The sequence below is a fragment of the Scyliorhinus canicula genome, chromosome 15, assembly GCF_902713615.1.
Source record: "Scyliorhinus canicula chromosome 15, sScyCan1.1, whole genome shotgun sequence".
NCBI lineage: Eukaryota > Metazoa > Chordata > Chondrichthyes > Carcharhiniformes > Scyliorhinidae > Scyliorhinus > Scyliorhinus canicula.
This window is the reverse complement of record NC_052160.1, coordinates 61,043,129-61,070,180: the sequence shown is the minus strand read 5'-3', so window position 1 is coordinate 61,070,180 and position 27,052 is coordinate 61,043,129. Positions and strand designations below refer to the sequence as shown.

At 48.4% G+C, this 27,052-nt stretch overlaps 1 protein-coding gene across 6 annotated transcripts in view; it reads left to right on the top strand.

Annotated features, from left to right (window-relative positions):
• The window catches only part of LOC119978712 (equilibrative nucleoside transporter 4-like), a 230,429-nt gene that overhangs the window by 149,922 nt on the left and 53,455 nt on the right, over positions 1–27,052 (top strand). For 4 of the 6 annotated variants that reach the window (XM_038820541.1, XM_038820543.1, XM_038820538.1 and 1 more), the window contains exons 4-7: positions 8,066–8,179; positions 18,539–18,667; positions 20,880–20,954; positions 25,627–25,898. In XM_038820541.1, coding sequence (XP_038676469.1) covers positions 8,066–8,179; positions 18,539–18,667; positions 20,880–20,954; positions 25,627–25,898 — 590 coding nt within the window. The remainder of the gene's footprint in view (positions 1–8,065; positions 8,180–18,538; positions 18,668–20,879; positions 20,955–25,626; positions 25,899–27,052) is intronic. The other 2 variants (XM_038820540.1, XM_038820542.1) reach the window with 1 other exon arrangement.

Below are 27,052 nucleotides of genomic sequence, written 5' to 3'. Positions count from 1 at the left end.
TATGCTTCCTTTTTCATCTTAGCTAGTCTCACAATTCCACGCGTCATCCATGGTTCCCTAATCTTGCCATTTCTGTTCAGAGTCTTTCCCTTGCTCGGTGTTCGCTGTCTTTCCGCCGCTCAGTGTTCGGTGTGTTTTCGGTGTTCGGTGTCTTTCCCCCGCTCGGTGTTCGGTGTGTTTTCGCCATTCGGTGTCTTTCCCCCTTCGGTGTTCGGTGCCTTTCCCCCACTCGGTGTTCAGTGTCTTTCCCCCACTCTGTGTTCAGTGTCTTTCCCCCGCTCGGTGCTCGGTGTCTTTCCCCCACTTGGTGTTCGGTGTCTTTCCCCCGCTCGGTGTTCGGTGTCTTTCCCCACTCGCTGTTCGGTGTCTTTCGCCCACTTGGTCTTCGGTGCCTTTCCCCCGCTCGGTGTTCGGTGCCTTTCCCCGCTCAGTGTTCGGTGCCTTTCCCCCTCTCAGTGTTCGGTGCCTGTCCCCCGCTCGGTGTTCAGTTCCTTGCCCCCGCTCGGTGTTCGGTGTCCTTCCCCCGCTCACTGTTCCCCCGCTCACTGTTCCCCCGCTCAGTGTTCGGTGCCTTTCCCCCGCTCGGTGTTCCGGCCTTTCCCCCGCTCAGGTTCGGTGCCTTTTCCCCCCGCACAGTGCTCGGTTCCTTGTCCCCGCTCAGTGTTTGGTACCATCACCCTGCTCGGTGTTCGGAGCCTTTCCACCCCTTGGTGTTCGGTGGCCCATTCCTCCCGCTCGGTGTCGGTGCCTTTCCCTCGCTCGGTGTTCGTTGTCTTTCCCCCGCTCAGTGTTCGGTGTCTTTCCCCCGCTGTGTGTGTGGTGCCTTTCCCCTGCTCGGCAATCGGTGCCTTTGCCGGCTCGGTGTTTGGTGCCTTACTCCCGCTGTGTGTTTGTTGCCTTTCCCCTGCTCGGCAATCGGTGCCTTTGCCGGCTCGGTGTTTGATGCCTTTCCCCCGCTCGGCACTCGGTGCCTTTGCCCGATCGGTGTTTGGTGCCTTTCCCCCGCTGTGTGTTTGTTGTCTTTCCGCCATTCGGCATTCGGTGCCTTTGTCTGCTCCGTGTTCTGTGCCTTCCCCCAGCTGTGTGTTTGCTGCCTTCCCCCCGCTGTGCGTCCGCTGCCTTCCCCCCGCTCGGTGTCCACTGCCTTCCCCCCGCTGTGTGTCCGCTGCCTTTCCCCAGTTTGGTGTCCGCTGCCTTCCCCCAGCTGTGTGTCCGCTGCCTTCCCCCAGCTGTGTGTCCGCTGCCTTACCCCCGCTCGGTGTCCGCTGCCTTCCCCCCGCTCGGTGTCCGCTGCCTTCCCCCCGCTCGGTAAATCCCATTGACAATGGCTGGACCAGTAGATCCTGTAAACGGGCCGCCTCCGCCGCCGAAAGGTACGTAGTGGGGTGGTCGATAAATCTTCCCCCCCCCCCCCACCCCTCAATATATCTCAAAGCTAATGGACAGATTGTAACACTTGGTACACAGATAGCATGTGGCTCAAGGAAGAATTGATTAATTGTTGGCAAAAATGCAGCTTGTCACAGTTTGAGCATAGTTTTCAGAGCAGGTTGTTAGATGTTCATTGGCCGCAACTTCCAGTGGCGGCAATGCGGACCTAAGCTGCACGTTCGGCAGCTCCCGCTTTTATAGGACTTGTGGGTTCTTTTCAGGGCCCCAAACGGCGCTGATACGACGATTCCCGGTGTGTAAAGGGGTCTGGAGCAAAACCCCCCGGGATTTATGGTGCGGACCCGGAGTGGGGTGAGGGAAAAAGCGGCAGCAGCTCCCCTGGAAAAGCGGGGGAAGGTGGACAAAATGGCGGCCGGTGGAGCCCCCGAGGATTGGAGGCAGTGGGCGGAGGAGCAGCAGGCGGCCCTTCGGCGCTACTTTACGGAGCTGAAAGTGGAGTTGCTGGACTCTCTGAAGGTTACGACAAGTAAGCTGCTGGAGACCCAGACAACCCAGGGTGCAGCGATCCTTGAGTTGCAGCAGCAGGCCTCTGAGCGCGAGGATGAGGTCTTGGCCCTCGTGGGGAAGGTGGAGATGCACGAGGCGCTCCACAAAAAGTGGCAGGATCGCTTTGAGGAGATGGAGTTTCGGACAAGGAGGAGGAACTTGCGGATCCTAGGCCTCGCGGAGGGGCTGGAGGGGTCGGACCTGCCGGCTTATGTAGCCATGATGCTGAACTCGCTGGTGGGGGCAGGATCTTTCCATCTGCCCCTGGAGCTTGAGGGAGCCCGCAGAGTGCTGGCCAGGAGGCCTAAGGCGAATGAACCCCCGCGGGCGGTGCTGGTGCGGTTCCATCGGTTCAGTGACCGGGTGTGGGTTCTGCGATGGGCCAAGAAGGTGAGGAGCAGTAAGTGGGAGAATTCGGTAGTGTGTATCTACCAGGACTGGAGTGCGGAGGTGGCCAAGCGGAGAGCCGGGTTTAACCGGACGAAGGCGGTGCTCCACAGCAGGCAGGTGAAATTCGGCATGCTGCCGCCTGCACGCTTGTGGGTCACCTACAAGGACCGGCATCACTACTTTGAGTCCCCGGAGGAAGCGTGGGCCTTTGTGCAGGCTGAAAAAGGGATTGAACTAGGGATTGGGGACTGTGGGGGTTTTTTGTATCACTGTTTATGCTGTTGCTGGCTATTCTGGGGTTTTATTCCCGCTTTCGGATGATGTTGGTTATAGTTTTGTGTTTTAAGGTGGGTGTTGGGGTCTGTGGTTGTTCTGTTTTTGTTTGTACGGGGTTGGTGGATGGGTTGGGACTGCTATTTGGGAGCTGCGTTGAGGGGGTGGGGTGGGGCAGTGGGAAAGCGCGGGCTTTCCTCTGGTTTCCCGTGCTGCGGGACGAGGGGGGTGGAGCTGGAGGCAAGGGGCGTGGATATCAGATCCGTTTTCCCGCGCGGAGGCGGTGCCAAGGAACTGATGTGGGGGGGGAGGGGTGACCACATATCGGGAGGGGTTGGAGTTAGGGCGGGAGCTGCCGGGGTCAGCAGAAGTCAGCTGGCTCATGGGAGTACTAAGGAGGGAGCGTCGCGGCTAGGAGGGGTCCTAGCCTGGGGGGGGGGGGGGGGGGGGGGGGGTACCGGGTTCCTGCTGGATTGGCCAGGGGGGAGCTGGTGCGGGTCGGGGGGATCGGGGGGGGATCGGTTCTATCGCCATGGAAAACGGGCCGAGTGGGGGGTGCTGGCCAGGGGCGAGCGGGGGGGGGGGGGGGGGGGGGGGGGGGGGGGGGGAGATCCGGGGGGGGATCCGGCTGATCAGTGGAACGTGCGGGTGTTGAATGGACCGGTGAAGCGGGCCTGGGTGTTTTCGCATCTGAAGGGGCTGAAGGTGGACGTGGCCATGCTCCAGGAGGCTCACCTCAAGGTGACGGACCAGGTCCGTCTGAGGAAGGGGTGGGTGGGGCAAGTTTCCATTCAGGGCTCGACACGAAGAACCGGGGGGTGGCGATCCTGGTGGGGAAGAGGGTGGCGTTTGAGGCATCTGAGGTGGTGGCTGATAGTGGCGGCAGATATGTGATGGTGAGCGGTAAGCTGCAGGGGGAGAGGGTGGTGTTGGTAAATGTGTACGCCCCAAATTGGGATGATGCTGGTTTCATGAGGCGTATGTTGGGCCGCATTCCTGACCTGGAGGCGAGGGGCCTGATCATGGGGGGGGACTTCAATATGGTGCTGGATCCCCTACTGGATCGTTCTAGTTCTAGGACGGGCAGGAGGTCGGCGGCGGCCAAGGTGTTGAGGGGGTTTATGGACCAGATGGGAGGGGTGGATCCCTGGAGGTTTGGGAGGCCGAGGGCTTGGGAGTACTCTTTTTTCTCCCACGTGCACAGGGTTTATTCCCGCATTGATTTTTTTTGTCCTGAGTAGGGGGCTGGTCCCGAGGGTGGAGGATGCCAAATATTCGGCTATAGCAATTTCGGACCATGCTCCGCATTGGGTGGATCTGGAGATGCGGGAGGTGCGGGACCAGCGCCCGCTTTGACGTCTGGACGTGGGGCTGTTGGCTGATGAGGGGGTGTGCAGGAGGGTCCGGGGATGTATTGAGAGGTACCTCGAGGCCAATGATACTGGGGAGGTTCGGGTGGGGATGGTGTGGGAGGCTCTGAAGGCAGTGATCAGGGGGGAGCTGATCTCCATCCGAGCCCATAGGGAGAGGGGGCAGAGGAGGGAGAGGGAGAGACTGGTGGGGGAGCTGCTGAGTGTAGATAGGAGGTATGCGGAGGCCCCGGAGGATGGATTGCTGGGGGGGTGGTGTAGCCTGCAGGCCAAGTTTGATTTATTGACCACCAGAAAGGCGGAGACACAGTGGAGGAAGGCGCAGGGAGCGGTCTATGAGTATGGAGAGAAGGCGAGCAGGATGCTGGCACATTAGCTTCGCAAGCGGGATGCAGCTAGGGAGATTGGTGGAGTGAAGGATAGGGGTGGGAATGTGGTGCGGCAGGGGGCAGAGGCCAATGGGGTCTTTAGGGACTTCTACAGGGAAGTGTACCGGTCAGAGCCGCCGGGGGGGGGGGGGGGGGGGGGGGGGGGGGGCAATGGAGAGCTTTTTGAACAGGCTGCGATTTCCAAGGGTGCAGGAGGAGCAGGTGGAGGGACTGGGGCGCCGATCGAGTTGGAGGAGCTGGTTAGAGGGATTGGCCGCATGCAGTCGGGGAAGGCGCCGGGACCGGATGGGTTCCCGGTTGGATTTTATAAAAAATAAGCGGACCTGTTGGGCCCCCTGTTGGTTCGGACCTTTAACGAGGCATGCGGGGGGGGGGGGGTGTGTTTTGCCCCCGACAATGTCACGGGCGCTGATTTCCCTGATCCTGAAGTGAGATAAGGACCCCTTGCAGTGCGGATCATACAGGCCGATTTCACTGCTGAATGTAGACGCCAAGTTGCTGGCGAAGATATTGGCCACTAGAATAGAGGACTGTGTGCCGGGGGTGATACATGAAGATCAGACGGGTTTTGTGAAAGGGAGGCAGCTGAACACTAACGTGCGAAGGCTGCTAAATGTGATAATGATGCCGGCAGCAGAAGGAGAGGCGGAGATTGTGGTGGCATTAGATGCGGAGAAGGCCTTTGATAGGATTGAGTGGGGGTACTTGTGGGAGGCGTTAGAGAGGTTTGGGTTTAGGGTGGGGTTTATTAAATGGGTGAGGTTGCTGTACGAGGCCCCGATGGTGAGTGTAGCGACAAATGGGAGGAGGTCCGAGTACTTCAGGCTCTACCGTGGGACGAGGCAGGGGTGCCCCCTGTCCCCTTGCTTTTTGCGCTGGCAATAGAGCCTCTGGCCGTGGCTCTCAGGGAGTCGGGGAGGTGGAGGGGTTTGGTGCGAGGTGGGAAGGAGCACCGAGTGTCGCTGTATGCGGACGACTTGCTGTTGTATGTAGCAGACCCGGTGGGGGAAATGCCGGAGGTGATGGAGATTCTTGCTGAGTTTGGGAGTTTCTCGGGCTATAAGTTGAACCTGGGTAAGAGTGAGCTGTTTGTTGTACACCCGGGAGATCAGGAGGAGGGGATTGGTAGGCTCCCGCTAAAAAGGGCAGTGAGGAGTTTTAGGTACCTGGGGGTTCAGGTGGCTAGGAGCTGGGGGACTCCGCATAAGCTTAATTTTACTAGGTTGGTGGAGCAGATGGAGGAGGAGTTTAAAAGGTGGGACATGCTGTCGTTGGCGGGTAGAGTACAGTCCGTTAAAATGACGGTGCTCCCGAGGTTTTTGTTTTCGTTTCAGTGCCTCCCCATTTTCATTCCGAGGGCCTTTTTTAGGAGGGTGAACAGCAGCATTCTGGGATTTGTTTGGGCGCACGGGAATCCGAGGGTGAGGAGGGTATTTTTGGAGCGGGGCAGGGATAGAGGGGGGCTGGCGCTGCCCAACCTCCTGGGTACTATTGGGCGGCTAATGTCTCAATGATACGCAAGTGGGTAATGGATGGGGAGGGGGCAGCATGGAAACGGATGGAGATGGTGTCCTGTGGAGGCACGAGCCTGAAGGCACCGTTGCCGCTCCCTCCAACGAGGTACACTACGAGCCCAGTGGTGGCGGCTGCCCTCAAGATTTGGGGGCAGTGGAGGCGACACAGGGGGGAAGTGGGGGCTCGGTGGAGGCCCCGCTGCGGGGGAACCACCGGTTTGTCCCAGGGAACATTGATGGTGGGTTCCTGGGGTGGCACACGGCGGGCATAAGGAAGGTGGGAGACCTGTTCATTGACGGGAGGTTTGCGAGCCTGGGTGAGCTGGAGGAGAAGTTTGAGCTCCCCCCGGGGAATATGTTCAGGTACCTTCAGGTCAAGGCGTTTGCTAGGCAGCAGGTGGAGGGGTTCCCTTCGCTGCCCCCGCGGGGGGTAAGGGATAGGGTGCTTTCGGGGGTGTGGGTCGGGGATGGGAAGGTGTCTGACATCTACCAGGTGATGCAGGATGTGGAGGAGCTGAAGGCTAAGTGGGAAGTGGAGCTGGGGGAGCAGATTGAGGAGGGGTCATGGGCGACGCCCTGGAGAGGGTGAACTCCTCCTCTTCATGTATGAGGCTTAGCCTCATCCAGTTCAAGGTACTGCACAGGGCTCATATGTCCGGGACGAGGATGAGCAGGTTTTTTGGGGGTGAGGACAGGTGCATTAGGTGTTCGGGGAGCCCAGAGAACCATGCCCATATGTTTTGGGCATGCCCGGCACTGGGGGAATTCTGGCAGGGGGTGGCGAGGACGGTGTCGAGGGTGGTAGGGTCCAGGGTCAAGCCAGGCTGGGGACTCGCGATATTTGGGGTTGGGGTGGAGCCGGGAGTGCAGGAGGCGAAAGAGGCCGGTGTTTTGACCTTTGCATCCCTAGTAGCCCGGCCGAGGATCTTGTTGCAATGGAAAGATGCGAGATCCCCAAGCGTGGAGATCAATGACATGGCGGGATTCATTAAGCTGGAGAAGGTCAAATTCGCCCTGAGGGGGTCGGTACAAGGGTTCTTTAGGAGGTGGAAGCCTTTCCTCGACTTTCTGGCTCAACAGTAGGGAACTAGGTCAGCGGCAGCAGCAACCCGGGGGGGAGGGGTGAAAAAAAGGGGGGGGGGTTTCGGGGGGGGCATTGTTTATGTTAATTTAATTTATTGTTAATTTATTTTGTTGTTTATTGGGTTTGGGGGGGGGGGTGTGGGGGTTCGTTATATGAATTGTTATGGGTGCCGGGGGGTGTTTATTATTGTTATTATTATTATTGTTCTGTTGTTATACATTTTTCAAAAATCTCAATAAAAATTATTTTTTTTAAAAAAGATGTGGATTGGCTTGAAGCTTCCTCTGTGATATGGAAGCTCTTCATCAAAGTATTTATTTTTTCAGCTCAGTAGTTTTAGAGCCATGAATCAGAACTGGGCACATCCTGATGAAAGAACAAAGTAACTGTAATAATGTTGAGTGAATGGTGGAGTTATGTGCTCGACTTCACTTGGATTCGTTTAAATCAGCTATACTCAGCACTGTGCCAGTGTTCTGCTTTTCATGATGCTGGCGGTGAAAGTATATGCAAGCTGTGTACTTTCTCAGCACTGCAACCAGAATAGATGTCAGTGAATCAAGTCCCCTGCCTTTGGTTATCAATACTTTCATTCTTATTTTATGATGTACATATCTACTGTGCGTGATTCCACAATCAGAGCTTCTTTGTATTCATAATATTGGTAATCACGTTGGAAGAACATTGCTGCTATCAATCTTTCAAACGCAACTCTTTTCAACTTCTTTTTTTCTCTTTTCTTTCTCCAACTGTTTTACTTCTCAACTTTCTCGCTCGGATGTTTTCTTTCTCTCACTTCCTATTTTCTCTTTTTTTTTCCCGTCTCCCACCTTTCTGCCTTCTTCCCGCTCTCTGTCCCTTCTCCCTCCGCCCTTGTCTCTTTCCCTTCCCCTCCAGTCCCTGAAGCACCTTGAAGAAGCATTCACCCCTGGAAGAAGAATGGTTGAGTATAAAATTGATCTCAATCATTCTCAGATTTCACCTTACAGCAACAAAACATTCCCCCGCCTGCCTTGTGACTTTTTTAATGATTTGTGCATTTGGGGGGGGGGGGGGGGGTTTGCAGATGAAAGGTTTTACAGCTACTGCTTTTTCATTCTGTTGCAGGGACCTCCATTGTGTTTGACATGAGTCTCACGTACATTCTTGTCGCTCTGGCAGCTGTGATTCTAAACAATGCATTGGTGGAGTTGCTCAGCCTGCACACTCGCATCACTGTCGGTAAGTGCCGAGGCTCTATCAGACATCAGGGTTACTGTCATGTGAGAGTACCTTTAAGAAATGGGGGTTTACCGAATAGCTATAGTGAATGTCACTTTAAGAAATGTTTGTCTACTCAAGTTACTGCAGTGATGTCAGAGTGTGGGTGGAGCTGGGCTGTCTGTCAGCTTTTTAGTTTCACTTTGAGAAAAGCTTGGGTGTGTCTGTGTTTTTTGGTTTTGTTTTAGTGTTGGAGCTGAAGCCAGACAAAGAAGGTGTAATATTGTTCTCTCTGCCATCTAAAGACTATCTCTTGATCGTTTGGTGAATTCAGAGTGATCACTGTTCTCAGTAGTGAATTTAAACCTGATGTGCTTCTGTTAAAAGGTTTTTTTAATGTCTTATGGATGTTAAAAGGAAATGTTAAGGATTACTTAGTGTTGTATTCTTTGATGGTTTTATTTGAATTGAATGTTGCTAAGATGTTCACTGTATGTTTTAAAAAGGTTAACTTGAGTTCATAGAACAAACATTGTTTTGCTTAAAAAAAATACTGTTAGCTGTCTGCTGTACCACACCTGTAAAGTGGGCCGTGTGCTCCCCATACCAAAATCGAGTAAAAGTCATGGGTCAGGTGAACTCCATGATACACTTTGGGGTTCTCTAAACCCTGGCCCATAACACTACAAACTTGTAGCATTGAGCACAATGCTGGCTCAAAGTTGGCTTAATGCTCAGGCGCTTTCAGTATCTTATGCTTCACAGCGCCTGGGACCCGGGGTCAATTCCAGGCGCGGGTCGCTCTCTGTGGGGAGTCTGCACACTCTCCCCGTGCCTTTGTGGGTTTCCTCCGGGTGATCCGGTTTCCTCCCACAAGTCCCAAAAGACATGCTGTTGTTGAATTGGACATTCTGAATGCTTCCTGTGTGTACCCGAGTGTCACCAGAGTGTGGGGTTTTTCACAATAACCTCATTGCAGTGTTAATGTAAGGTTAGTTGTAACACTAATAAAGATGATTATTACAGTAGAGGACAAATGATTATGAGTTACTTTTAAAGGTAACTGGAACAATGACGAATAACTATCAATGTACTTCAGTGGGACCAAACAGCATGAGTGAGGGCATTGAGTAGATCAGAAAGCTTGGAGATGTAGAAGAGTGAAAACCTTTAATGCTTGCCCCATTTTTTCACCCCACTTTGAGTCCTACTCAACAGGGCCCCAAAATTCCTTTGTGCCCTCCACCACACCCCTCCCCCCAACCCTCCTCTCTCCCTTTTCCAGAGCCTGTGGCCCAAGTGAGCACGGCCACTTATTTCTGTTCTGGGGCCTCCATTATTGCTGCTGCTCTGGGCCTGCTGCAGTTCCACAAGTGACCACACTCTTGGTGGCGCTGCTGGGACTGACGATCGAGCTGGCAGCTCTTGTGGGCAGGCTCTTCAGCCTGAAAGGCAGCAGAACCCTGACAACGGGCAGCTGACTTCCTGATAAGCAGTTCATCCAATCGAGCTGCCATTATGAGACCACCACTGCGGCAGTTAACATCAGCCCATTGTGAGCCACGCGGTCCACGATTGCATCAACAAGACACTCTGTGGTAGGCAAGGTGTGTATATTGGCAGCCCAGATAGTACACATTTGCCTTCAGGCCAACTGTTAACCAGCTCCTCTGGGCCGGACTGACTTACAGGGTCTGGTTTAGCACAATGGGCTAAGCAGCTGGCTTGTGATGCAGAACAACGCCAGCAGTACTGGTTCAATTCCTGTACCAGCCTCCTTGAACAGGCGCCTGAATGTGGTGACTAGGGGTTTTTCACAGTAACTACATTGAAGCCTACTTGTGACAATAAGCGATTATTATTATTACTTGAGAGTTAATATTTATCCACTGCCTGCAGCCCACCCCCCCACACACTTTTGTGGTTCTTACCGAAGAACTTCCAAATCCTTATTCCTACCCCATCACCATCCCTCCATCTTAAGCCAGCGACCAATCTACTCTGTCACAGCCAAAATAACAATGAATTGACCCTCGTCTGGCCTCTGATAACCCACTGGTGTCAGGAATGGAGGTCAACAGCAGACAATGCGGGGTTATGGTGGATCGCAGGTATTGGGAATGATCCACAAAGCCACTTGAAATGAGTCTTGATCCTTTTCAAACTCTTGTCCCCCATTACTTTGCTCTAGAATGTATCAAAGTGGAATTAGATGGAGCTTGTTGTCGATTGAAAGGACCAGGAACTGGACATGAAAAGCGTAATTCAGGCGAGGCTTCCTTATTTAGATGTACAGTTAACTAAGGAGCCACAACAACTTGCATGCATGTTTAATGCATTTAGTCCTTTAATGCAGTAAAACCTCAGACGGCACTTTATAGGAAATTAAATGAAAATCGCTTATTGTCACAAGTGGGCTTCAAATGAAGTTACTTTGAAAAGCCCCTAGTGGCCACATTCCGGCGCCTGTTCAGGGAGACCGAGGAGCATTTTAAAACAAAGTCTGACCCTTTGTGCCATAAGGAGATTTTAAACAGGTGATCAAAAGCTTGGTGAAAGAGTTTGGTTTCAAGCAGCGTCTAAGAGAGAGGCCACGGTGGGAACTATAAACAATATTGAGAACTTTTTAATTGTGGCATTGCCGGACTGGGAGCCAATGGAACAACTGAATAATTTGTAGAAGTATTCTAATAACATGTTGAAAGAGCTTGAACAGGGCAAGAGTAGGAAGGCAGTGCTGGTGTCTTCTGCCGTCATCTCCCTGCAAAACAGATATACCACTTTGGATACTGTTGAGAGAGATGGCTCACCAGGAGAAGGCAGCAACAGCCAGGTTCATGGCACCGTGGCTGGCTCTGCTGCACAGCAGGGCAGGAAGAAGAATGGCAGGGCTATAGTGATAGGGGACTCAATCGTAAGGAGAATAGACAGGCGGTTCTGCGGGTGCAATTGAGACTCCAGGATGGTATGATGCCTTCCTGGTGCAAGGATCAAGGATGTCTCGGAGTGGCTGCAGGACATTCTGGGGGTGGGGGGGGGGGGATGGGGGGGGGGGGAGGGTGAACAGCCAGCTGTTGTGGTGCACATAGGCACCAACGATATAGGTAGAAAACGGGACGAGGTCCTATAAGCTGAATTCAGGGAGTTAGGAGTTAAACTAAAAAGTAGGACCTCAAAGCTGGTAATCTCAGGATTGCTACCCGTGCCACGGGCTAGTCAGTGTAGGAATGTCAGGATAGATAGGATGAATGTGTGGCTCGAGAGATGGTGCAAGAGGGAGGGATTCAAATTCATGGGGCATTGGAACCGGTTCTGGGGGAGCTGGGACCAGTACAAACCGGATAGTACAGAACTGGAACCGATGTCCTGTGGGGAGTGTTTGCTAGAGCTGTTGGGGAGGGTTTAAACTAATGTGGTGGGGGATGGGAACCAATGGAGGAAGTTGGAAGGCAGTAAAACAGGGACAGAAACAAATGGCAGTAAGGGGTAAAGTGTAAGGCAGAGAAGCCAGAGTCAAAAATCAAAAAGGCGACAGTACAAGGTACAGTGATTATGGGGAGCTCAGTGAATAGGCCCAGTAATACTAAAAGGAATAAAACGGGAAGTAAAAACATTAATGGTAAGCGGCGCGGCAGGTTGTTACATGAAGATGTGGATTCAACGACAAGGAAAATTAGGAGAAAAGGTAAGAGGAAATATAACTTAGGAGAGGTTACTGATCGAGGTGTTAAGATTCAAAACAGAGGTATGAAAGCCAACATAAGTGTACTTTACCTGAATGCTCGTGGTATTCGGAATAAGGTAAATGAGTTGATGGCGCAAATCATCGTGAATGACTGTGATTTAGTGGCCATTACGAAACATGGTTAAAAGATGGTCAAGACGGGGAGTTAAATATCCGAGGGTATCAAACTATTCGGAAGGACAGAGTGGATGGTAAGGGAGGTGGTGTAGCTCTGTTATTTAAGGATGACATACGGGCAATAGTAAGGGATAACATCGGTGCTATGGAGGATTATGTTGAATCCATTTGGGTAGAAATCAGGAATAGTAAGGCGAAAAAGTCACTGGTAAGTAGTCTATAGGCCAACAAATAGTAACACTATGGTAGGGCAGGCAATAAACAAAGAAATAACTGATGCATGTAGAAATGTACAGCAGTTATCATGGGGGATTTTAATCTACATGTCGATTGGTTTAACCAGGTCAGTCAAGGCAGCTTTGAGGAGGGGTTTATAGAATGTATCCGCGATAGTTTCCCAGAACATTATGTAATGGAACCTACGAGGGAAGAAGTGGTCCTAGATCTGGTCCTGTGTAAAGAGACAGGATTGATTAATGATCTCATAGTTAGTGATCCTCTCGGAAGGAGCGATCACAATATGGTGGAATTTAAAATACAGATGGAGGGTGAGAAGGTAAAATCAAACACTAGTGTTTTGTGCTTAAACAAAGGAGATTACAATGGGATGAGAGAAGAGCTAGCTAAGGTAGACTGGGAGCAAATACTTTGTGGTGAAACAGTTGAGGAACAGTGGAGAACCTTCCAAGCAATTTTTCACAGTGCTCAGCAAAGGTTTATACCAACAAAAAGAAAGGACGGTAGAAAGAGGGAAAATCGACCATGGATATCTGAGGAAATAAGGGAGAGTATCAAATTGCAGGAAAAAGCATACAAAGTTGCAAAGATTAGTGGGAGACTAGAGGACTGGGAAATCTTTAGGGGGCAACTGAAAGCTACTAAAAAAGCTATAAAGAAGAGTAAGATAGATTATGGAGTAAATGTTCTCAGAATATAAAAATAGATAGTAAAAGTTACTACAATAATATAAAACAAAGAAGAGTGGCTAAGGTAAATTTTGGTCCTTTAGAGGATGAGAAGGGAGATTTAATAATGGGAGATGAGGAAATGGCCGAGGAACTGAACAGGTGTTTTGGGTCAGTCTTCACAGTGGAAGACACAAATAACATGCCAGTGACTGATAGAAATGAGGCTATGACAGGTGAGGACCTTGAGAGGATTGTTTTCACTAAGGAGGTAGTGATGGGCAAGCTAATGGGGCTAAAGGTAGACAAGTCTCCTGGCCCTGATGGAGTGCATCCCAGAGTGCTAAATGAGATGGCTAGGGAAATTGCAAATGCACTAGTGATAATTTACCAACATTCACTAGACTCTGGGGTGGTCCTGGCGGATTGGAAATTGGCAAATGTGACACCACTGTTTAAAAAAGGAGGTAGGCAGAAAGCAGGTAATTATAGGCCAGTGAGCTTAATTTCGGTAGTAGGGAAGATGCTGAATCTATCATCAAGGAAGAAATAGTGAGGCATCTGGGTGGAAATTTCCCCATTGGGCAGACGCAGCATGGGTTCATGAAGGGCAGGTCGTGCCTAACTAATTTAGTGGAATTTTTTGAGGACATTACCAGTGCGGTAAATAACGGGGAGCCAATGGATGTGGTACATCTGGATTTCCAGAAAGCCTTTGACAAGGTGCCACACAAAAGGTTGCTGCATAAGATACAGATGCATAGCGTTAAGGGTAAAGTTGTAGCATGGATAGAGGATTGGTTAATTAATAGAAAGCAAAGAGTGGGCTGGATTTTCATCTTTGAGGTAGGTAGCGGGAGTCAGGGATATTCCTGGAACTGCATACCTGCCTCAGGAAAAAGTGGTTCCGGAGGAGTGACTTCCATTCACCAGGAGGGTGCAATCTGGAGTGGTGGCCTGCTGTCCCCCTAGAAACAGTTTGGAGGCAGAGGTTGGCCCAAGTGAGGAGGTGGCCCTTTCGCCATTTGGGTCCTACATAAGGGACCATCCTGGACTCAGTCTCTGGGAGGGAAAGGAAAGTGTAGGATTTGCAAGACTACGTGGGAGGAGACTTAAGGACACTGGTGCGCCAGCAAATGTTGGCCAACTGGTTATTAATGCTGCCGGAGATGACCCATCATGGGCCTTCCATAGGATTGTTTGATTGTGAAGTCTGCCTATTGCACATGTGTAAAGAGTGTCTTTTTTATATAGCAGAATAATACTAGAGCTATTACATTTTTAGGAGAGGTTGCTTAGACTGGGCTTGTCGCCCCAAGTGTGCAAGGTTAAGTGATGATCCAATTGAGGTGTTTAAAATGATTAAGGGATTCCTTAAATAGAGAGAAACTCCAAGGGAAAAGCTCAGAACAAGGGACAATAATCTCAAGTCCGTTCTGGTGCGATTTCACAAAAAGGGTAATGGAAATTTGAAACACTTATCCCACCCTTAAGCTGTGTGGCTGCAGTTAAATTGAACATTTCAAAACTGAGATTGGTAGGTTTGCGTCAGGCAAGGATTTAAGGTGTTACAGAGGCAAGATGGAGTGAAGATACAGATCAGCCATGGTTGAGTCACCTGACAGAATACACTCAAGGTACTGAAAGATCTCCTCTCAGTCCTGCTGCGGCTCACTTTCAATATCATCATCATCCTTTGAACCCAAATTTGTCATTAATGCCACCTATGCCTTGCTGAAGAAGACATCTCACTAATTCTGTTTTCCAATGCCTGCATTGTAGCACTGAACTATCATACTGAACCCTTTGCGTCTCTTCCATCTGTGATGTGGCAGGGTTTAGAAAACTCCAAAGTATATCATGGCGTTTATCTGACCCACAACTGTTTCTTTATTTTGGTTATGATGAGCACAGGGGGCTGCCTTTCAGGTGGTATACAACAGAGCAGGGGCAGCACGGTGGCGCAGTAGGTTAGCCCCGTTACCTCACGGCGCCGAGGTTCCAGGTTCGATCCCGACTCTGGGTCACTGTCCGTGTGGAATTCACCCCCACAACCAAAGATGTGCAGACTAGGTGGATTGGCCACGCCAAATTGCCACTTAATTGGAAAAAATGAATTGGGTACTCTAAAAAAAATTTTAAAACAGAGGTTTTAGATGCTTTTAATCAAAAAACAAGCTTTATTCTATGAATTTAGTTAACATTTTATAAACACACACAGTCAGCATTTTTATCAACTACAAACATAAAGACCCTACATAGTTACAGTACTCTATGTATAATCCTTAATGAATCCCCCTTTACTGTTCCAACTTAATAACAAGATCCAAGTAGAAACCAGAAACCCCTTTTCAAAGGTGTGGCCCAGTAATGGCACTCTTACTGTCTTTAAGACATGGTATTGATACTCGGTTTCCCTTCTCAAACAGCAGGTTTGAATTCCTTCTGGAAAGCTGTTATCTCTTTTCAAGTTGTCAAGTAATCTGGAAACAGCTTTTAAAATGTCGATAGAGAGAACAAATCCAGTTCAAATGCAAAGTGAAAGTAAAATTCAGAGCCACAGCCAGCTCCCAACTCAAAAACGAAAGTAAAACCAACTCTCAGAGCCACAGCCCAGCTCCACCCACACAATGACAAAAACCTTTCTTAAAGTGACACTCCCATGACACTTCGCTAATCTCTTGACTGGCATCAGCTATGCCATCTATATCCCCTTGGTGAGAGAATACACCTCTGCAGTAAAGGATGCCCATTCTGTTGGCATGCAGGTAATATGATACCAGGAATGTCATGGATGTAAGTTCCAATTTCCACGCCAACACAGGTTTTGAGATGGATAGGACCAGAAGGAGGGGAGTTGACTGATGGTTGCCAGTTGCGCGATGACTCCCGAGTGTGATTATTGACAGGGCCTTCTGTTTGAGCAGGAACATTACTGCTCCATCCAATCCTGATCTAACCTCCATACGTACACATGTTCCGAAAATCACATACGCAACTGATGTGAGAACCCTGAGTATCTTCCCCTGAGCCAGGACTGCCAAATGCTACAAAGCTTTAACTTTGATCAGCTCAGTGACCCAAACCACTGAGCTTTTGGAGGCCAAGTCTGTTATGTTTAAGATCGTGGTCTCTTTCACAGTTAACCAAAGTCATAGCCCAAGACTTACATAAGAAACATAGGAGAGAGTTAGATAGATTAAACAAAGGAAATAACAAAATAGTCACTTATACAAAAGGTCAATTGGGGACACAGAACTTGTGTGTTGCTGAAAAAAGAGACGTACTGTCAAAGTTTTTCATCTTGCACTTATCAGGGCATATGCAAGAATGTCAAATTTCAAAGGGGGCACAATTTGTGCTGCATGAAAAATGAATGCTGATTGGTTGGCAGGTCTACCTGATTGAGGCATTACCATGGAGAATGCACCAGGGAACTATTGTGCTTTTCCCCCTCTGTAGGACCCTCACGTGAGAAAAGTCTTTGCAATGATATTAAAAGTAGCTCTGTAATATTAATGACAAGCATCTCAGAATTATCTCCATCATAAGTAAAGTGCTACCCAAGAACCACTCCAATCAGGATTGATCCATTCATAAAATGTGCATCATCCAAAAATCACCACCAACACCATTACCCCCATTATTTCACAAACATTCCCATTCCAAGTCGCCTTCCCTTCCAGTGGGATTTTCTCCCATACTGTTACAATTTGGTAAAGCCAGTGATTTATTTTTAGCTCCAATTGTGCCCCTGGAATCCCTGATTATCGAATCAGAGCATCCTGACTAAATGGCCAATCTGGCATTTAAAGGCGAGCCAATCAGGGGAGCGAAAAGCTACCCAAAGCCAAACTAGTTCAGGAAATAAAAATTCACATGCAGGACAGCATCAAGGAGCTGTCCGACGGGATTACCTTCGGTGTTCCCAGCCCATCACCTCCAAACCGGTCCCCAGGGTCTGGGGAAATTCCGTCCTTGATTTGGAATCCTGGTATGACTGGATCTGCTCTTAAGGTAAGAACGTCAGTGCATTTGGGGAGTGTGAGGCTGGAAGCTATCATGATGCCTCCTCTGGCTCTCTCCCTCTCTCATTTGCCACTTGAAACCTTCCTGTAGTTCCCAGCTGCTGCAGAAATGTAAGCTTACTCTTTTTCTTGAAGCTATACCTCTCAGATGGCACCTATTGATCACAGTGGCTGTTGTTTCAGGGTGAAGCTGTGACTTAGCAGACATTGTTTCCCAACACCGGACGCTATTCCTCTCCTCTCGGAATAGAAAATAATAGGAAATTGATACGTTTGAAATAGATTGATGATAGCTACTATTTAAATACAAAATAGAGACGTGTAAGATGGTCACTTATGAATGTATCTTTAACAATTGGAGGGGAGACTATTTTGACATGTTTTGGATGACTTGGAAGACTCTTTACCTTACAGTGTTGTATCTTACACACTGTTAAAGAGAAAAGGATTGAATTTATTTAGAGCTTTTTATGAGCTGCTGAAGGACTCGTCAACCAATGGATTACTGCTCAAGCCCAGTCAGCGTTATATTTCCCTGCATTATAACAGTGACTATACCTGCACCTTCTACAATGGGTGCAAAACATTTTGGAATGCCCTAAGGATGTAGAAGGCGCTGCATAAATGAAAGTTCCTAGCCTGCTGTTATGAATTATGCATATTGAGATATAAAAACCAAAGATGTAAGAAGTGTTCAAGAATTTTTTTGGGGGGAAATATATTTATTCAAATTTCAACATTTTAACATTTTTACAACAAATAAGCACAACCCCAAAACCACCCCCTACCCCCGAACTACACTGCCTCACCCCTTGACAGCAACCACATCCCCAAAGAGTAAGATAAACAAACCTTGTCTTGTCCAATCCCTCTCAGAGCAAACTTCACCTTCTCCAAATACAGGAACTCCATTAGAACCCCCCAGCCACACCGAGGCACAGGGGGTGAAGTATTCAAGAATTAACAAATTTTATTGTCGTATGGGGGTCCCGACAATAGGTCTGAAAGCCAGGTGCCACCCCTCCCCATGGGTCTCTGCGGAATGCACAGCTGCATTTTGCAGGATTAAGGCAGATGATTGGTTACCCTTGGCGCTAACGTCCTGTTAAAGATGGCTGCTGTCCCTGGGCAGCTGCCAACTGATCGGAGGGTCACCAGCACCATTGAAAGTGGTGGTCACTGCTGGGACTGCATGTGGAAGAAGAGGATGCCATGGAAAATCACCACCCTCTCAAACAGATAAGTCGGGTCTAAGGGAGCTGCAGCCAATCAGGCAGGTCCCTGTAATGTCTGGGGGCGGAGTGTTGGTGACGGCAGGGGGAACACTGCTGCGAGGGCCAGTCATTACTACCAGGGGTTGGTGCAGGGGCCACTCGTGATCTAACGAGTACCCAGGATGAGATGGCTGCCCGGTTAATTATCATTTAACCTGACGGTTTTCTACATCAGCATTCAGGTGCATTGCTTTCGTCACTGTAGAAATCATAGAAAAGTAGAAAATGCACTAAAGTCCAACAATAATAGTTGTGATGGGGTCATCAACGTTACAGGTTTAACTGAGCTTCATATTTTTGCTTGCTGACAGGTTACCTGTTTGCTTTGGGACCCCTTCTGTTCGTGAGTATCTGTGACGTTTGGCTGGAGCTTTTTACAGTACACCAGGCATATGCCATCAACCTGGCAGCAGTGGGGACTGTGGCTTTCGGCTGCACAGGTAAGGATACACTTAGTAAATGTTTGAACGCATTTACAACCATTTCCCCCCTTTTCTGTCCATGTATTTTCTCCACCTCCTTTGAGTTGTCACATCAGCCAAAGTGAGTGAGACTGGAAATGCCAGGCAGCCAATCCTCTTTCTAAGTGGCCACGAGGTGCAAGAGAAAATCTGAAATAGTATGACCCCTAGTCCTCACCGCCTCCTGCTTTTGCTCTCTCTTCTTCCTCCCCTCCCCTCCTCTTCCAACCCCTCCTTCCTTTACTTCCTCTTTCTTCCCCTCCCCTTTACAGATACCTCTCCCAGTCTGGAGAAGCACGGAGGTCGCATTGCCATTCCATACAATGGGGAACCAATCTACAGTCCCACAAACCTCCAAGATATTTCTTTTGCTTATCGGCTCAGTGGGGCAGCACGGTGGCACAGTGGTTAGCACTGCTGCCTCACAGCTCCAGTGTCCCAGGTTCAATTCCAGCCTCGGGTTACTTCTGTGTGGAGTCTGCACGTTCTCCCCGTGTCTGCGTGGGTTTCCTCCGGGTGCTCTGGTTTCCTCCCACAGACCCAAGATGTGCAGGTTAGGTGGATTGGCCATTATAGATCGCCACCGAGTGTTTAAAAGATTAGGTGGGGTTACTGGGTTACGGGAATAGGGTGGAGGTGTAGACTTAAGTAGGTGCTCTCCCCAAGGGCCGGTGCAGACTCGATGGGCCGAATGACCTCCTTCTGCACTGTAAATTCTATGATTCTATGACTGTCATCTCTTTCACTCTGGCTTTGTCTGAGACATCACATCAGTGTGTGCTTTGTGGCCATCATTCATCCTAACCTGCGCAGATTCTTTTAGAAAATCAATGGAGTCTTCTCTCCAGTAACGGCCGCAGAGATCTGGCTTCAGGTGCTCTGAGCGGGAGAGAGATCCCTCGATTGTGTAGCTGCCAGCAGTGCTGGTGTGGGCTTCAGGGCCTCTGGTGAACAACCCTTGAAGAAGAAACTGAAAACAGGAATAAAGCAGCATAAATCTGATTATTTGAGATATGGGTTCATTAATTGTGCCGTTGCAAATCAGGATGCAAAGTTCATGTGTGTTATGTGTAGAACAGCACTGGCAAATGAAAGTTTAAAACCCTCAAAACTTCAAAGGCATTTGAAGACTAAGCATAGCGAGTTCCAGGACAAATCACTCAGGATGCAGTGAGCTCTTAAATCATCAGCTGAAGTCCTTTGCAGAAATGTAACATTGAATGACAAAGCAAGTGAGGTCATGAGGAACAAGCAGGCGCACCAGTCGCATTAGATTGTGGGTCGCGAAGGTCGGCCAGCATTGATTGCGAAGGTCGGCCAGCATGGGTCACGAAGGATGGCCGGTTGATAAAAATGGGTCTCGGGCAAAAAAAGTTTGAAAAGCACTGCTGTACAGCGAAGGTTCACTAAATTGTTCCCTGGGATGAGGGTGTTATCCTGAGAGGCTGAGGAAATTGGGTCCAGACTCACTGGAGTTCAGAAGAATGAGAAGCAATCTCATTGAAACCTACAAGATTCTGAAGGGGCTTGGCAGGATAAACGCTGCAAAATTGTTTCTGCTGATCAGGGAACGTAAAACACGGGAGCACAGTTTCAGGGTAATCGGCCAAATTGTTTAGGACTGAGATGAGGAGAAATTACTTCACTCAAAGGTTGTGGATTTTTGAAATTCCTCGGTCATTGGATACATTTAAGATTGGGATAGACAAAATTTTGGTCTCTCAGGGAATGAAGGGAAATGGGGCCCAGGCAGGAAAATGGAGTGAACCCCAAGATCAGCCATGACCATTTTGAACTCCGGAGGAGGCCTGATGGGCAGTGTGGTCTACTGCTCCTATTTCTTATGTTCTTACTTAGATTTATTGCAATAATTTCCTGCCTCCACCCTCTCTGCTGGCCATTTAGATGTTTTTTGTTCGTCTCCTCCCCTGTTTTAGCTCAGCTAAGCTCAACTAAGAGGACAGGCAAATGTCTTGAACCCAGGCCTTGTCTTGTGATGTGTTGGACCCCACTCTGTAGGAAGTACAGATTGGTCTGAGTAACCGAGCCTCCAGTTCCCCCTCCCCACTTTGTGATGAGAGACCTCCCCAATGCTGGATGCCTCCCCACAGTATGATGGGGAATTTGTGTGGACAATCAGGCTAATTAAACTGGGAACTAATTTTGTACATTTTCTTTCTTTCCTATGAAGTGCAGCAATCGAGTTTCTATGGTTACACAGGGATGTTGCCCAAACGCTACACACAAGGGGTGATGACAGGCGAAAGTGAGTACCCGCTCCAAACAATTCATATTGTCATGTGAGTGTTCCTTTAAGAAAGGTTTTTTTATTATCACATGGCTTCAATTATGTCATTTTGTGGGTGGAGCTGAACTGTGGCAGTGAGTTTTTTTCAGTTTGACTGCTGTGGACTCAAGGACTAAAAAAACTGTTCTAGAAGTAAACAGGTTGTGGATACCTTCTTTGCTAACTTAAAAGATATATTCAGAGAAAGCCAGTCTCGTTCAAGTGAGAATGCAGAGTGCTGGGCTGCACCCTTGAAAAAAGTTTTTTTTTTGTTTATTGGATTGTTTCAATGAATTGGAACAGTTGAGGAGGAATTCATTAAGTATTATACATAGATTATTGCAGCTGGGTGGTGTGTTAATGTTTCTAATTGATAAAAATTCTTGCTGTCTGTTTAAATTTATATTTGTTAACTATATTCTTAGAATAAACCTGGTTTTGATTAAAGTGTCTTGGGAGTCTGCTGAATCACACCTGTGGCAAGAGCTTTTATGCTCATCCTAGACAAATTTTCAACATAAACGTTGTAGGTCAGGTGGACTTCAGAATATACTTTGGAGTTTCTAAGCCCTGACCCAAAGCAATATGGGCAGGTTTTGATAGAAATCCCAAAACATACAGATCTTGAACATATGTATGGGAACACAATCTTTTTAGGAGTTACTTATCACCTGGTTCCAATGTCTGTGACACGTTACTCCTTGTTTTAACGGTGTTTATTGAATAATGTACTCAGAAGTAATTTGTTTCTGTCACCATCTGATCGGGTTTTTCAACTCTGGTCGGACTTATTCCTGGAGGTTTACCTCATCACCCTGTCACCTCTAATTGCCCTTGCCCATGTCCAAGCAATCCTTCCCCACCATTCTCCAATATTCTGAGAGATAACAAGAAAACGTACAACAAAAATGAAGAACCCGCAGGAAAAAAGTCACGTGTTTATGAAATCCCTCCATAATTGTACACAGTGGTATCCAGAGGATTTATTGTTAGTTCCTGGAAAATCCTGAGCAATTCTCAATGATTGGCAACACTACCACTTGTTCCAGTGACCCCCTGTAATCTAAGGTCAGGCTCAGTTTTGTCTGTTCAGTTGCACCCAATGGTTTTCGATTGGACTCGAAGGCAGGGCTGGCTTTGTGATGCACAAGGCCAAGAGCAAAACGTCACTGTATCCTGTTAACACTTTCAGGCACAACAACTGCCATGAATGGGATAAGACTTCTCCTCAAAGGGGAAGGTTTATTGGGTAAATGGACTTCCCGAATGGTGCTGAGCAATATCAACCAGGATGGCCCAAATTCCAACACACAGATTTGGCAGAATTAGTGCATCTCATCCATTTGGAAGGCAAATGAAGAGAGTGGAAGGAATGGAGGGATCCGGAGGTTGAGTTTGTTGGGCCTGTACTCACTAGAGTTTAGAAGAACGAGAGATGACCTTATTGAGATATGTAGGATTTTCAGGGGCCTTGATAGGGAAGATGTTGAGTGGTTGTTTATCCTTGTGGGAGAGTCTTGGACCAGAGGTCATACTCTCAGAGTAAGGGGTTGGCCATTTAAGACTGAGATGAGAAGGAATTCTTCTCTCACAGGGTAGTGAATCTGTGGAATTCTTTACCGCAGAGAGCTGTAGAGGCTGGGTCGTTAATTATGTTCAAGGTTGAGATAGACAGATTTTGAAGGCAATCAAGGGTAATGGGGATAAGGTCAGCCATGAGCTATTGAATGGCGGAACAGACTCCATGGGCCAAATGGCTGACATCTGCTCCTGCGTTGTAGGGACTAATGCTTGTTGTCAATAACTAGCTGGGCTCGTCCAAAGGAATGATCAAGGTGGATAAGGTGCGTGTTTGAACATAATGTCCAGCTAATTCGTTTTTGTCACCTTGCAGAAAGTTTGTATATGTAGACGGGATTAGGCTCAGCCATGGATCCCTTCATGGTTAAGTAGGAATTCATGAGGCCCATACATAAAAATAGGTTCTTGGTGAAGGCATAGAAAGCCCACTGGTGCCCAGAGAACAATTCAGGGTAAGAGTTAACATTTAATAAGATTAGGTTTCTTCAGTTATCGTAGAATCATGGAGCCCCCACAGTCCAGAAGGAGGCCATTTTGCCTATCGAGTCTGCACTGACCCTCTGAAAGAGCACTCCACCTCGGCCCACTCCCCACATCCCTCCTATCCCCATAACCTTGGACACTAAGGGGAAATTCTATCATGGCCAATTCACCTAACCTGCACATCTTTGGACTGTGGGAGGAAACTGGATCACCCGGAGGAAACCCACACAGACACGTGGAAAATGTGCAAGCCCTGCAGATAGTCACCCTAGGCCAGGATTGAACCCAAGTCCCTGGCGCTGTGAGGCAGCAGTGCCTTCTTTTTTTAATTGAGGGATAATTTAGCGTGGTCAATCCACCTACCCTGCGCATCTTTGGGTTGTGGGGGTGAAACCCACACAGACACAGGGAGAATGTGCAAACTCCACACGGACAGTGACCCAGAGCCGGGATCGAACCCAGGTCCTCGGTGCCATGAGGTAGCAGTGCTAACCACAGCGTCACCGTGTCGCCCCTGCCACTGAGGGATTATCTGAGGGATTAATCCTGTGGCTCTTCCCTGAACTGCTTCAGGGCTTGAAGTACTCTGCAGAACTCGACTCTACTTTCTTAGAAGACTAAGGAAATTTGGTATGTCACCTACGACTCTCACCAACTTCTACAGATGCACCATAGAAAGCATTCTTTCTGGTTGTATCACAGCTTGGTATGGAGCCTGCTCTGCCCAAGACCGCAGGAAATTACAAAAGGTTGTGAATGTAAGCCAATCCATCACGCAAACCAGCCTCCCATCCATCGACTCTGTCTACAATTCCCGCTGCCTCAGAAAGGCAGCCAGCATAATTAAGGACCCCACGCACCCCGGATATACTCTCTTCCACCTTCTTCCATCAGGAAAAAGATACCAAAGTTTGAGGTCACGTACCAACCGACTCAAGAACAGCTTCTTCCCTAATGCCATCAGACTTTTGAATGGACCTACCTCGTATTAAGTTGATCTTTTCTCTACTCCTTGCTATAACTGTAACATTATATTCTGCAGTCTTTCCTTCCTTCCCTATGTACGGTATGCATTGTTTGTACACCATGCAAGAGACAATACTTTTCACTGTATACTAATACATGTAACAATAATAAATCAAATCAAATCAAATAATACTCGGTGGTGTGAACTGCCTGGTACACTGTACAATTTCAGTATTATTCTTGACACTTGTACTCTCATACTCTCAGACAGAATAGTTCCCCCATATCTTTATAAAACATTCAGGTCAATGCACCGAGATTGAGACTAACCAATCAGATTCTACAGGCCAGTGGTGAAAGTGCAGGGGAGCGGAACTCATTTTTTCAAAAAGCTGGCTTTGGTATGCTGGGATGAATGACTGCTGTATTAAATGATTCTATAACACTTTGCTTTCATATGGAAGCATTCAAATGGTTACATACGATTTAAGGCACAGAAACAGTCTGATTAGTCCTTGCCAATGTTCATGCTCCAGTCGAGCATCTGCCCATATTTTCTCATCCAAATACACCATTGTCCTCTACTCCCTCATACAACTTGCCTCATTTCCCCTTAACTGCACCCATATGAATCATTTCAACCACTCCCTAATCTACATTCTCACCTCTATTTGGATAAAGAAGTTTCTTCTGAACTCTCTTTAGGAGCTCTTGGTGACTCTAATTAGGCTATTCTCCACAAGAAGAAACATTTCTCTCTGTATCCATTCCATCAAAACCTTTTATAATTTTGAAGACCTCTCTAAGGTCAATGCTCAGCCTTTTTTTTTCCAAACGAACAGTGAGTCAGCTTGTCAGTCCTTCCCTGAGGCATTTTCGGTATCATCCTCGTAAATCTCTGTACCCTCTCCAGTACCTCTATATCCTTTTTTGTAATATGGTGACCAGAACTGCGCGCAGTGCTGTACATCTGGTGTAACCAGGATTCAATACAGAATCTGTATATGTTCTTATATTTACGATTCTTTCCCTCTTGGACTAAAACTAAAGTCAGGATTACCCCAACCCCCCGCCACCCCCCGGCCCACAGAGCTGGATATTACGGTCCTGCTGAAATAAACGGCAATTTAAATGGCTCGCCATATTGACGATGACGAGGCTGCAGAACTCTTGGCCAAGTATTTCGAGTGTTGAGTGACAATTACATGTCGGTGTTTGGTAGAAGGGAGAAAATTGGGGGGCTGGCTGCAGGGGGATAGATAACCTCATGGAAGGATGTATTGTGGTTAGCATTGGGTGATTGTCTGGGAGTTTGTACATTCGCCCCGTGTCTGCGTGGGTTTCCTCTGGGCGCTCCAGCTTCCTCCCGCAGTCCGAAGATGTGCAGGTTATGTGGATTGGCCATGCTAAATTGCCCCTTAGGGTCGAAAGATGTGCAGGCTAGAGGGGATTAAGAGGTTACTAGTATAAGGTGGGGCCAAGGTGGAGTGTTCTTTCGGAAGGTTGGTGCAAACCTGATGGGCCAAATGGCCTCCATTTACACTGTAGGGATTCTATGGTTCTATTTCTCTCCCTTTTATTAACAATGAACACTAAGAGGTTTTCATTCCCTCCATTACAGGTACTGCTGGTGTCATCATTTCCCTCAGCAGAATTTTTACCAAGCTCCTGCTTTCGGATGAGCGGAAAAACACCATTGTCTTCTTCTTCATTTCAATCGGAATGGAGGTGCTGTGCTTCATGTTGCACTTGCTGGTGAAAAGAACACAGTTTGTGAGATACTATACCTCCCATAGTAGCAGCGGCCATGAATGTCTAAAGGGCACCAGCCATGTGGATGAGGGCCCAGGCTACCGCGTCCATCACAATGTCAATACAGAGGAAGTAAGATTCGTAAGTTTTTACCTCACATTGTAAGAGTGAAACAGGATATCGCTCAGGGCACCCAGCAATTTTCTTGAATGCTGTTTCCCATGAGTGTTGATAACATCTTGCATTCCCCTTTACAAAGAACAATGAAAAGTACAGCACAGGAACAGGCTCTTCGGTCCTCCAAGCCCGTGCCGACCATGCTGCCCGACTAAACTAAAATCTTCTACACTTCCTAGGTCCGTATCCCTCTATTCCCATCCTATTCATGTATTTGTCAAGTTGACCCTTAAATGTCACTTTCGTCCCTACTTCCACCACCTCCTCTGGCAGCGAGTTCCAGGCACTCACTACCCTCTGTGTAAAAAACTTACCTCGTACATCTCCTCTAAACTTTGCCCCTCGCACCTTAGTAATTGACTCCCCTAACCTGGGGAAAAGCCTCTGACTATCCACTCTGTCTATGCCCCTCATAATTTTGTAGACCTCTATCAGGTCCTCAACCTCAACCTCCATCATTGCAGTGAGATTCCGTCATTGCAGTGAGAGTTTATTCAACCACACCTCATGGCTAATGCCCTCCATGCCAGGCAACATCCTGGTAAATCTCTTCTGCACCCTCTCTAAAGCCTCCACATCCGTCTGGTAGTGTGGCGACCAGATTGAACACTATACTCCAAGTGTGGCCTAACTAAGGTTCTATACAGCCGCAACATGACTTGCCAATTCTTATACTCAATGCCCTGGCCAATGAAGGCAAGCATGCCTTCTTGACTACCTTCTCCACCTGTGTTGTCCCTTTCAGTGACCCGTGGACCTGTGCACCTAGATCTCTCTGACTTTCAATACTCTTGAGCAGTGTTCTTCAAACTTTTTTCCGGCGACCCATTTTTACCAACCGGCCGACCTTCGCGACCCATGCCGGCCGACCTGCGCGACCCACCATTTTCTCTTACATTGTTTGCTGCTGACAGAAATGGAGGAAATGGTTTTGGGTCCCTTTGGCCCTCGTACCCGCTCCTCCAATGGAACCTGTTGGATGAAGGTGAAGCCTTCTGGTGTCGGAAAGTATGGAGTCTCCATCTGGCTAAAGTTCTGAATTTTTTCTGTAAAATTTTATCAAATAAACCCCCTCTCCCCGAACTTGTAAAAAAAATAAAATGAATAAAATAAATGAA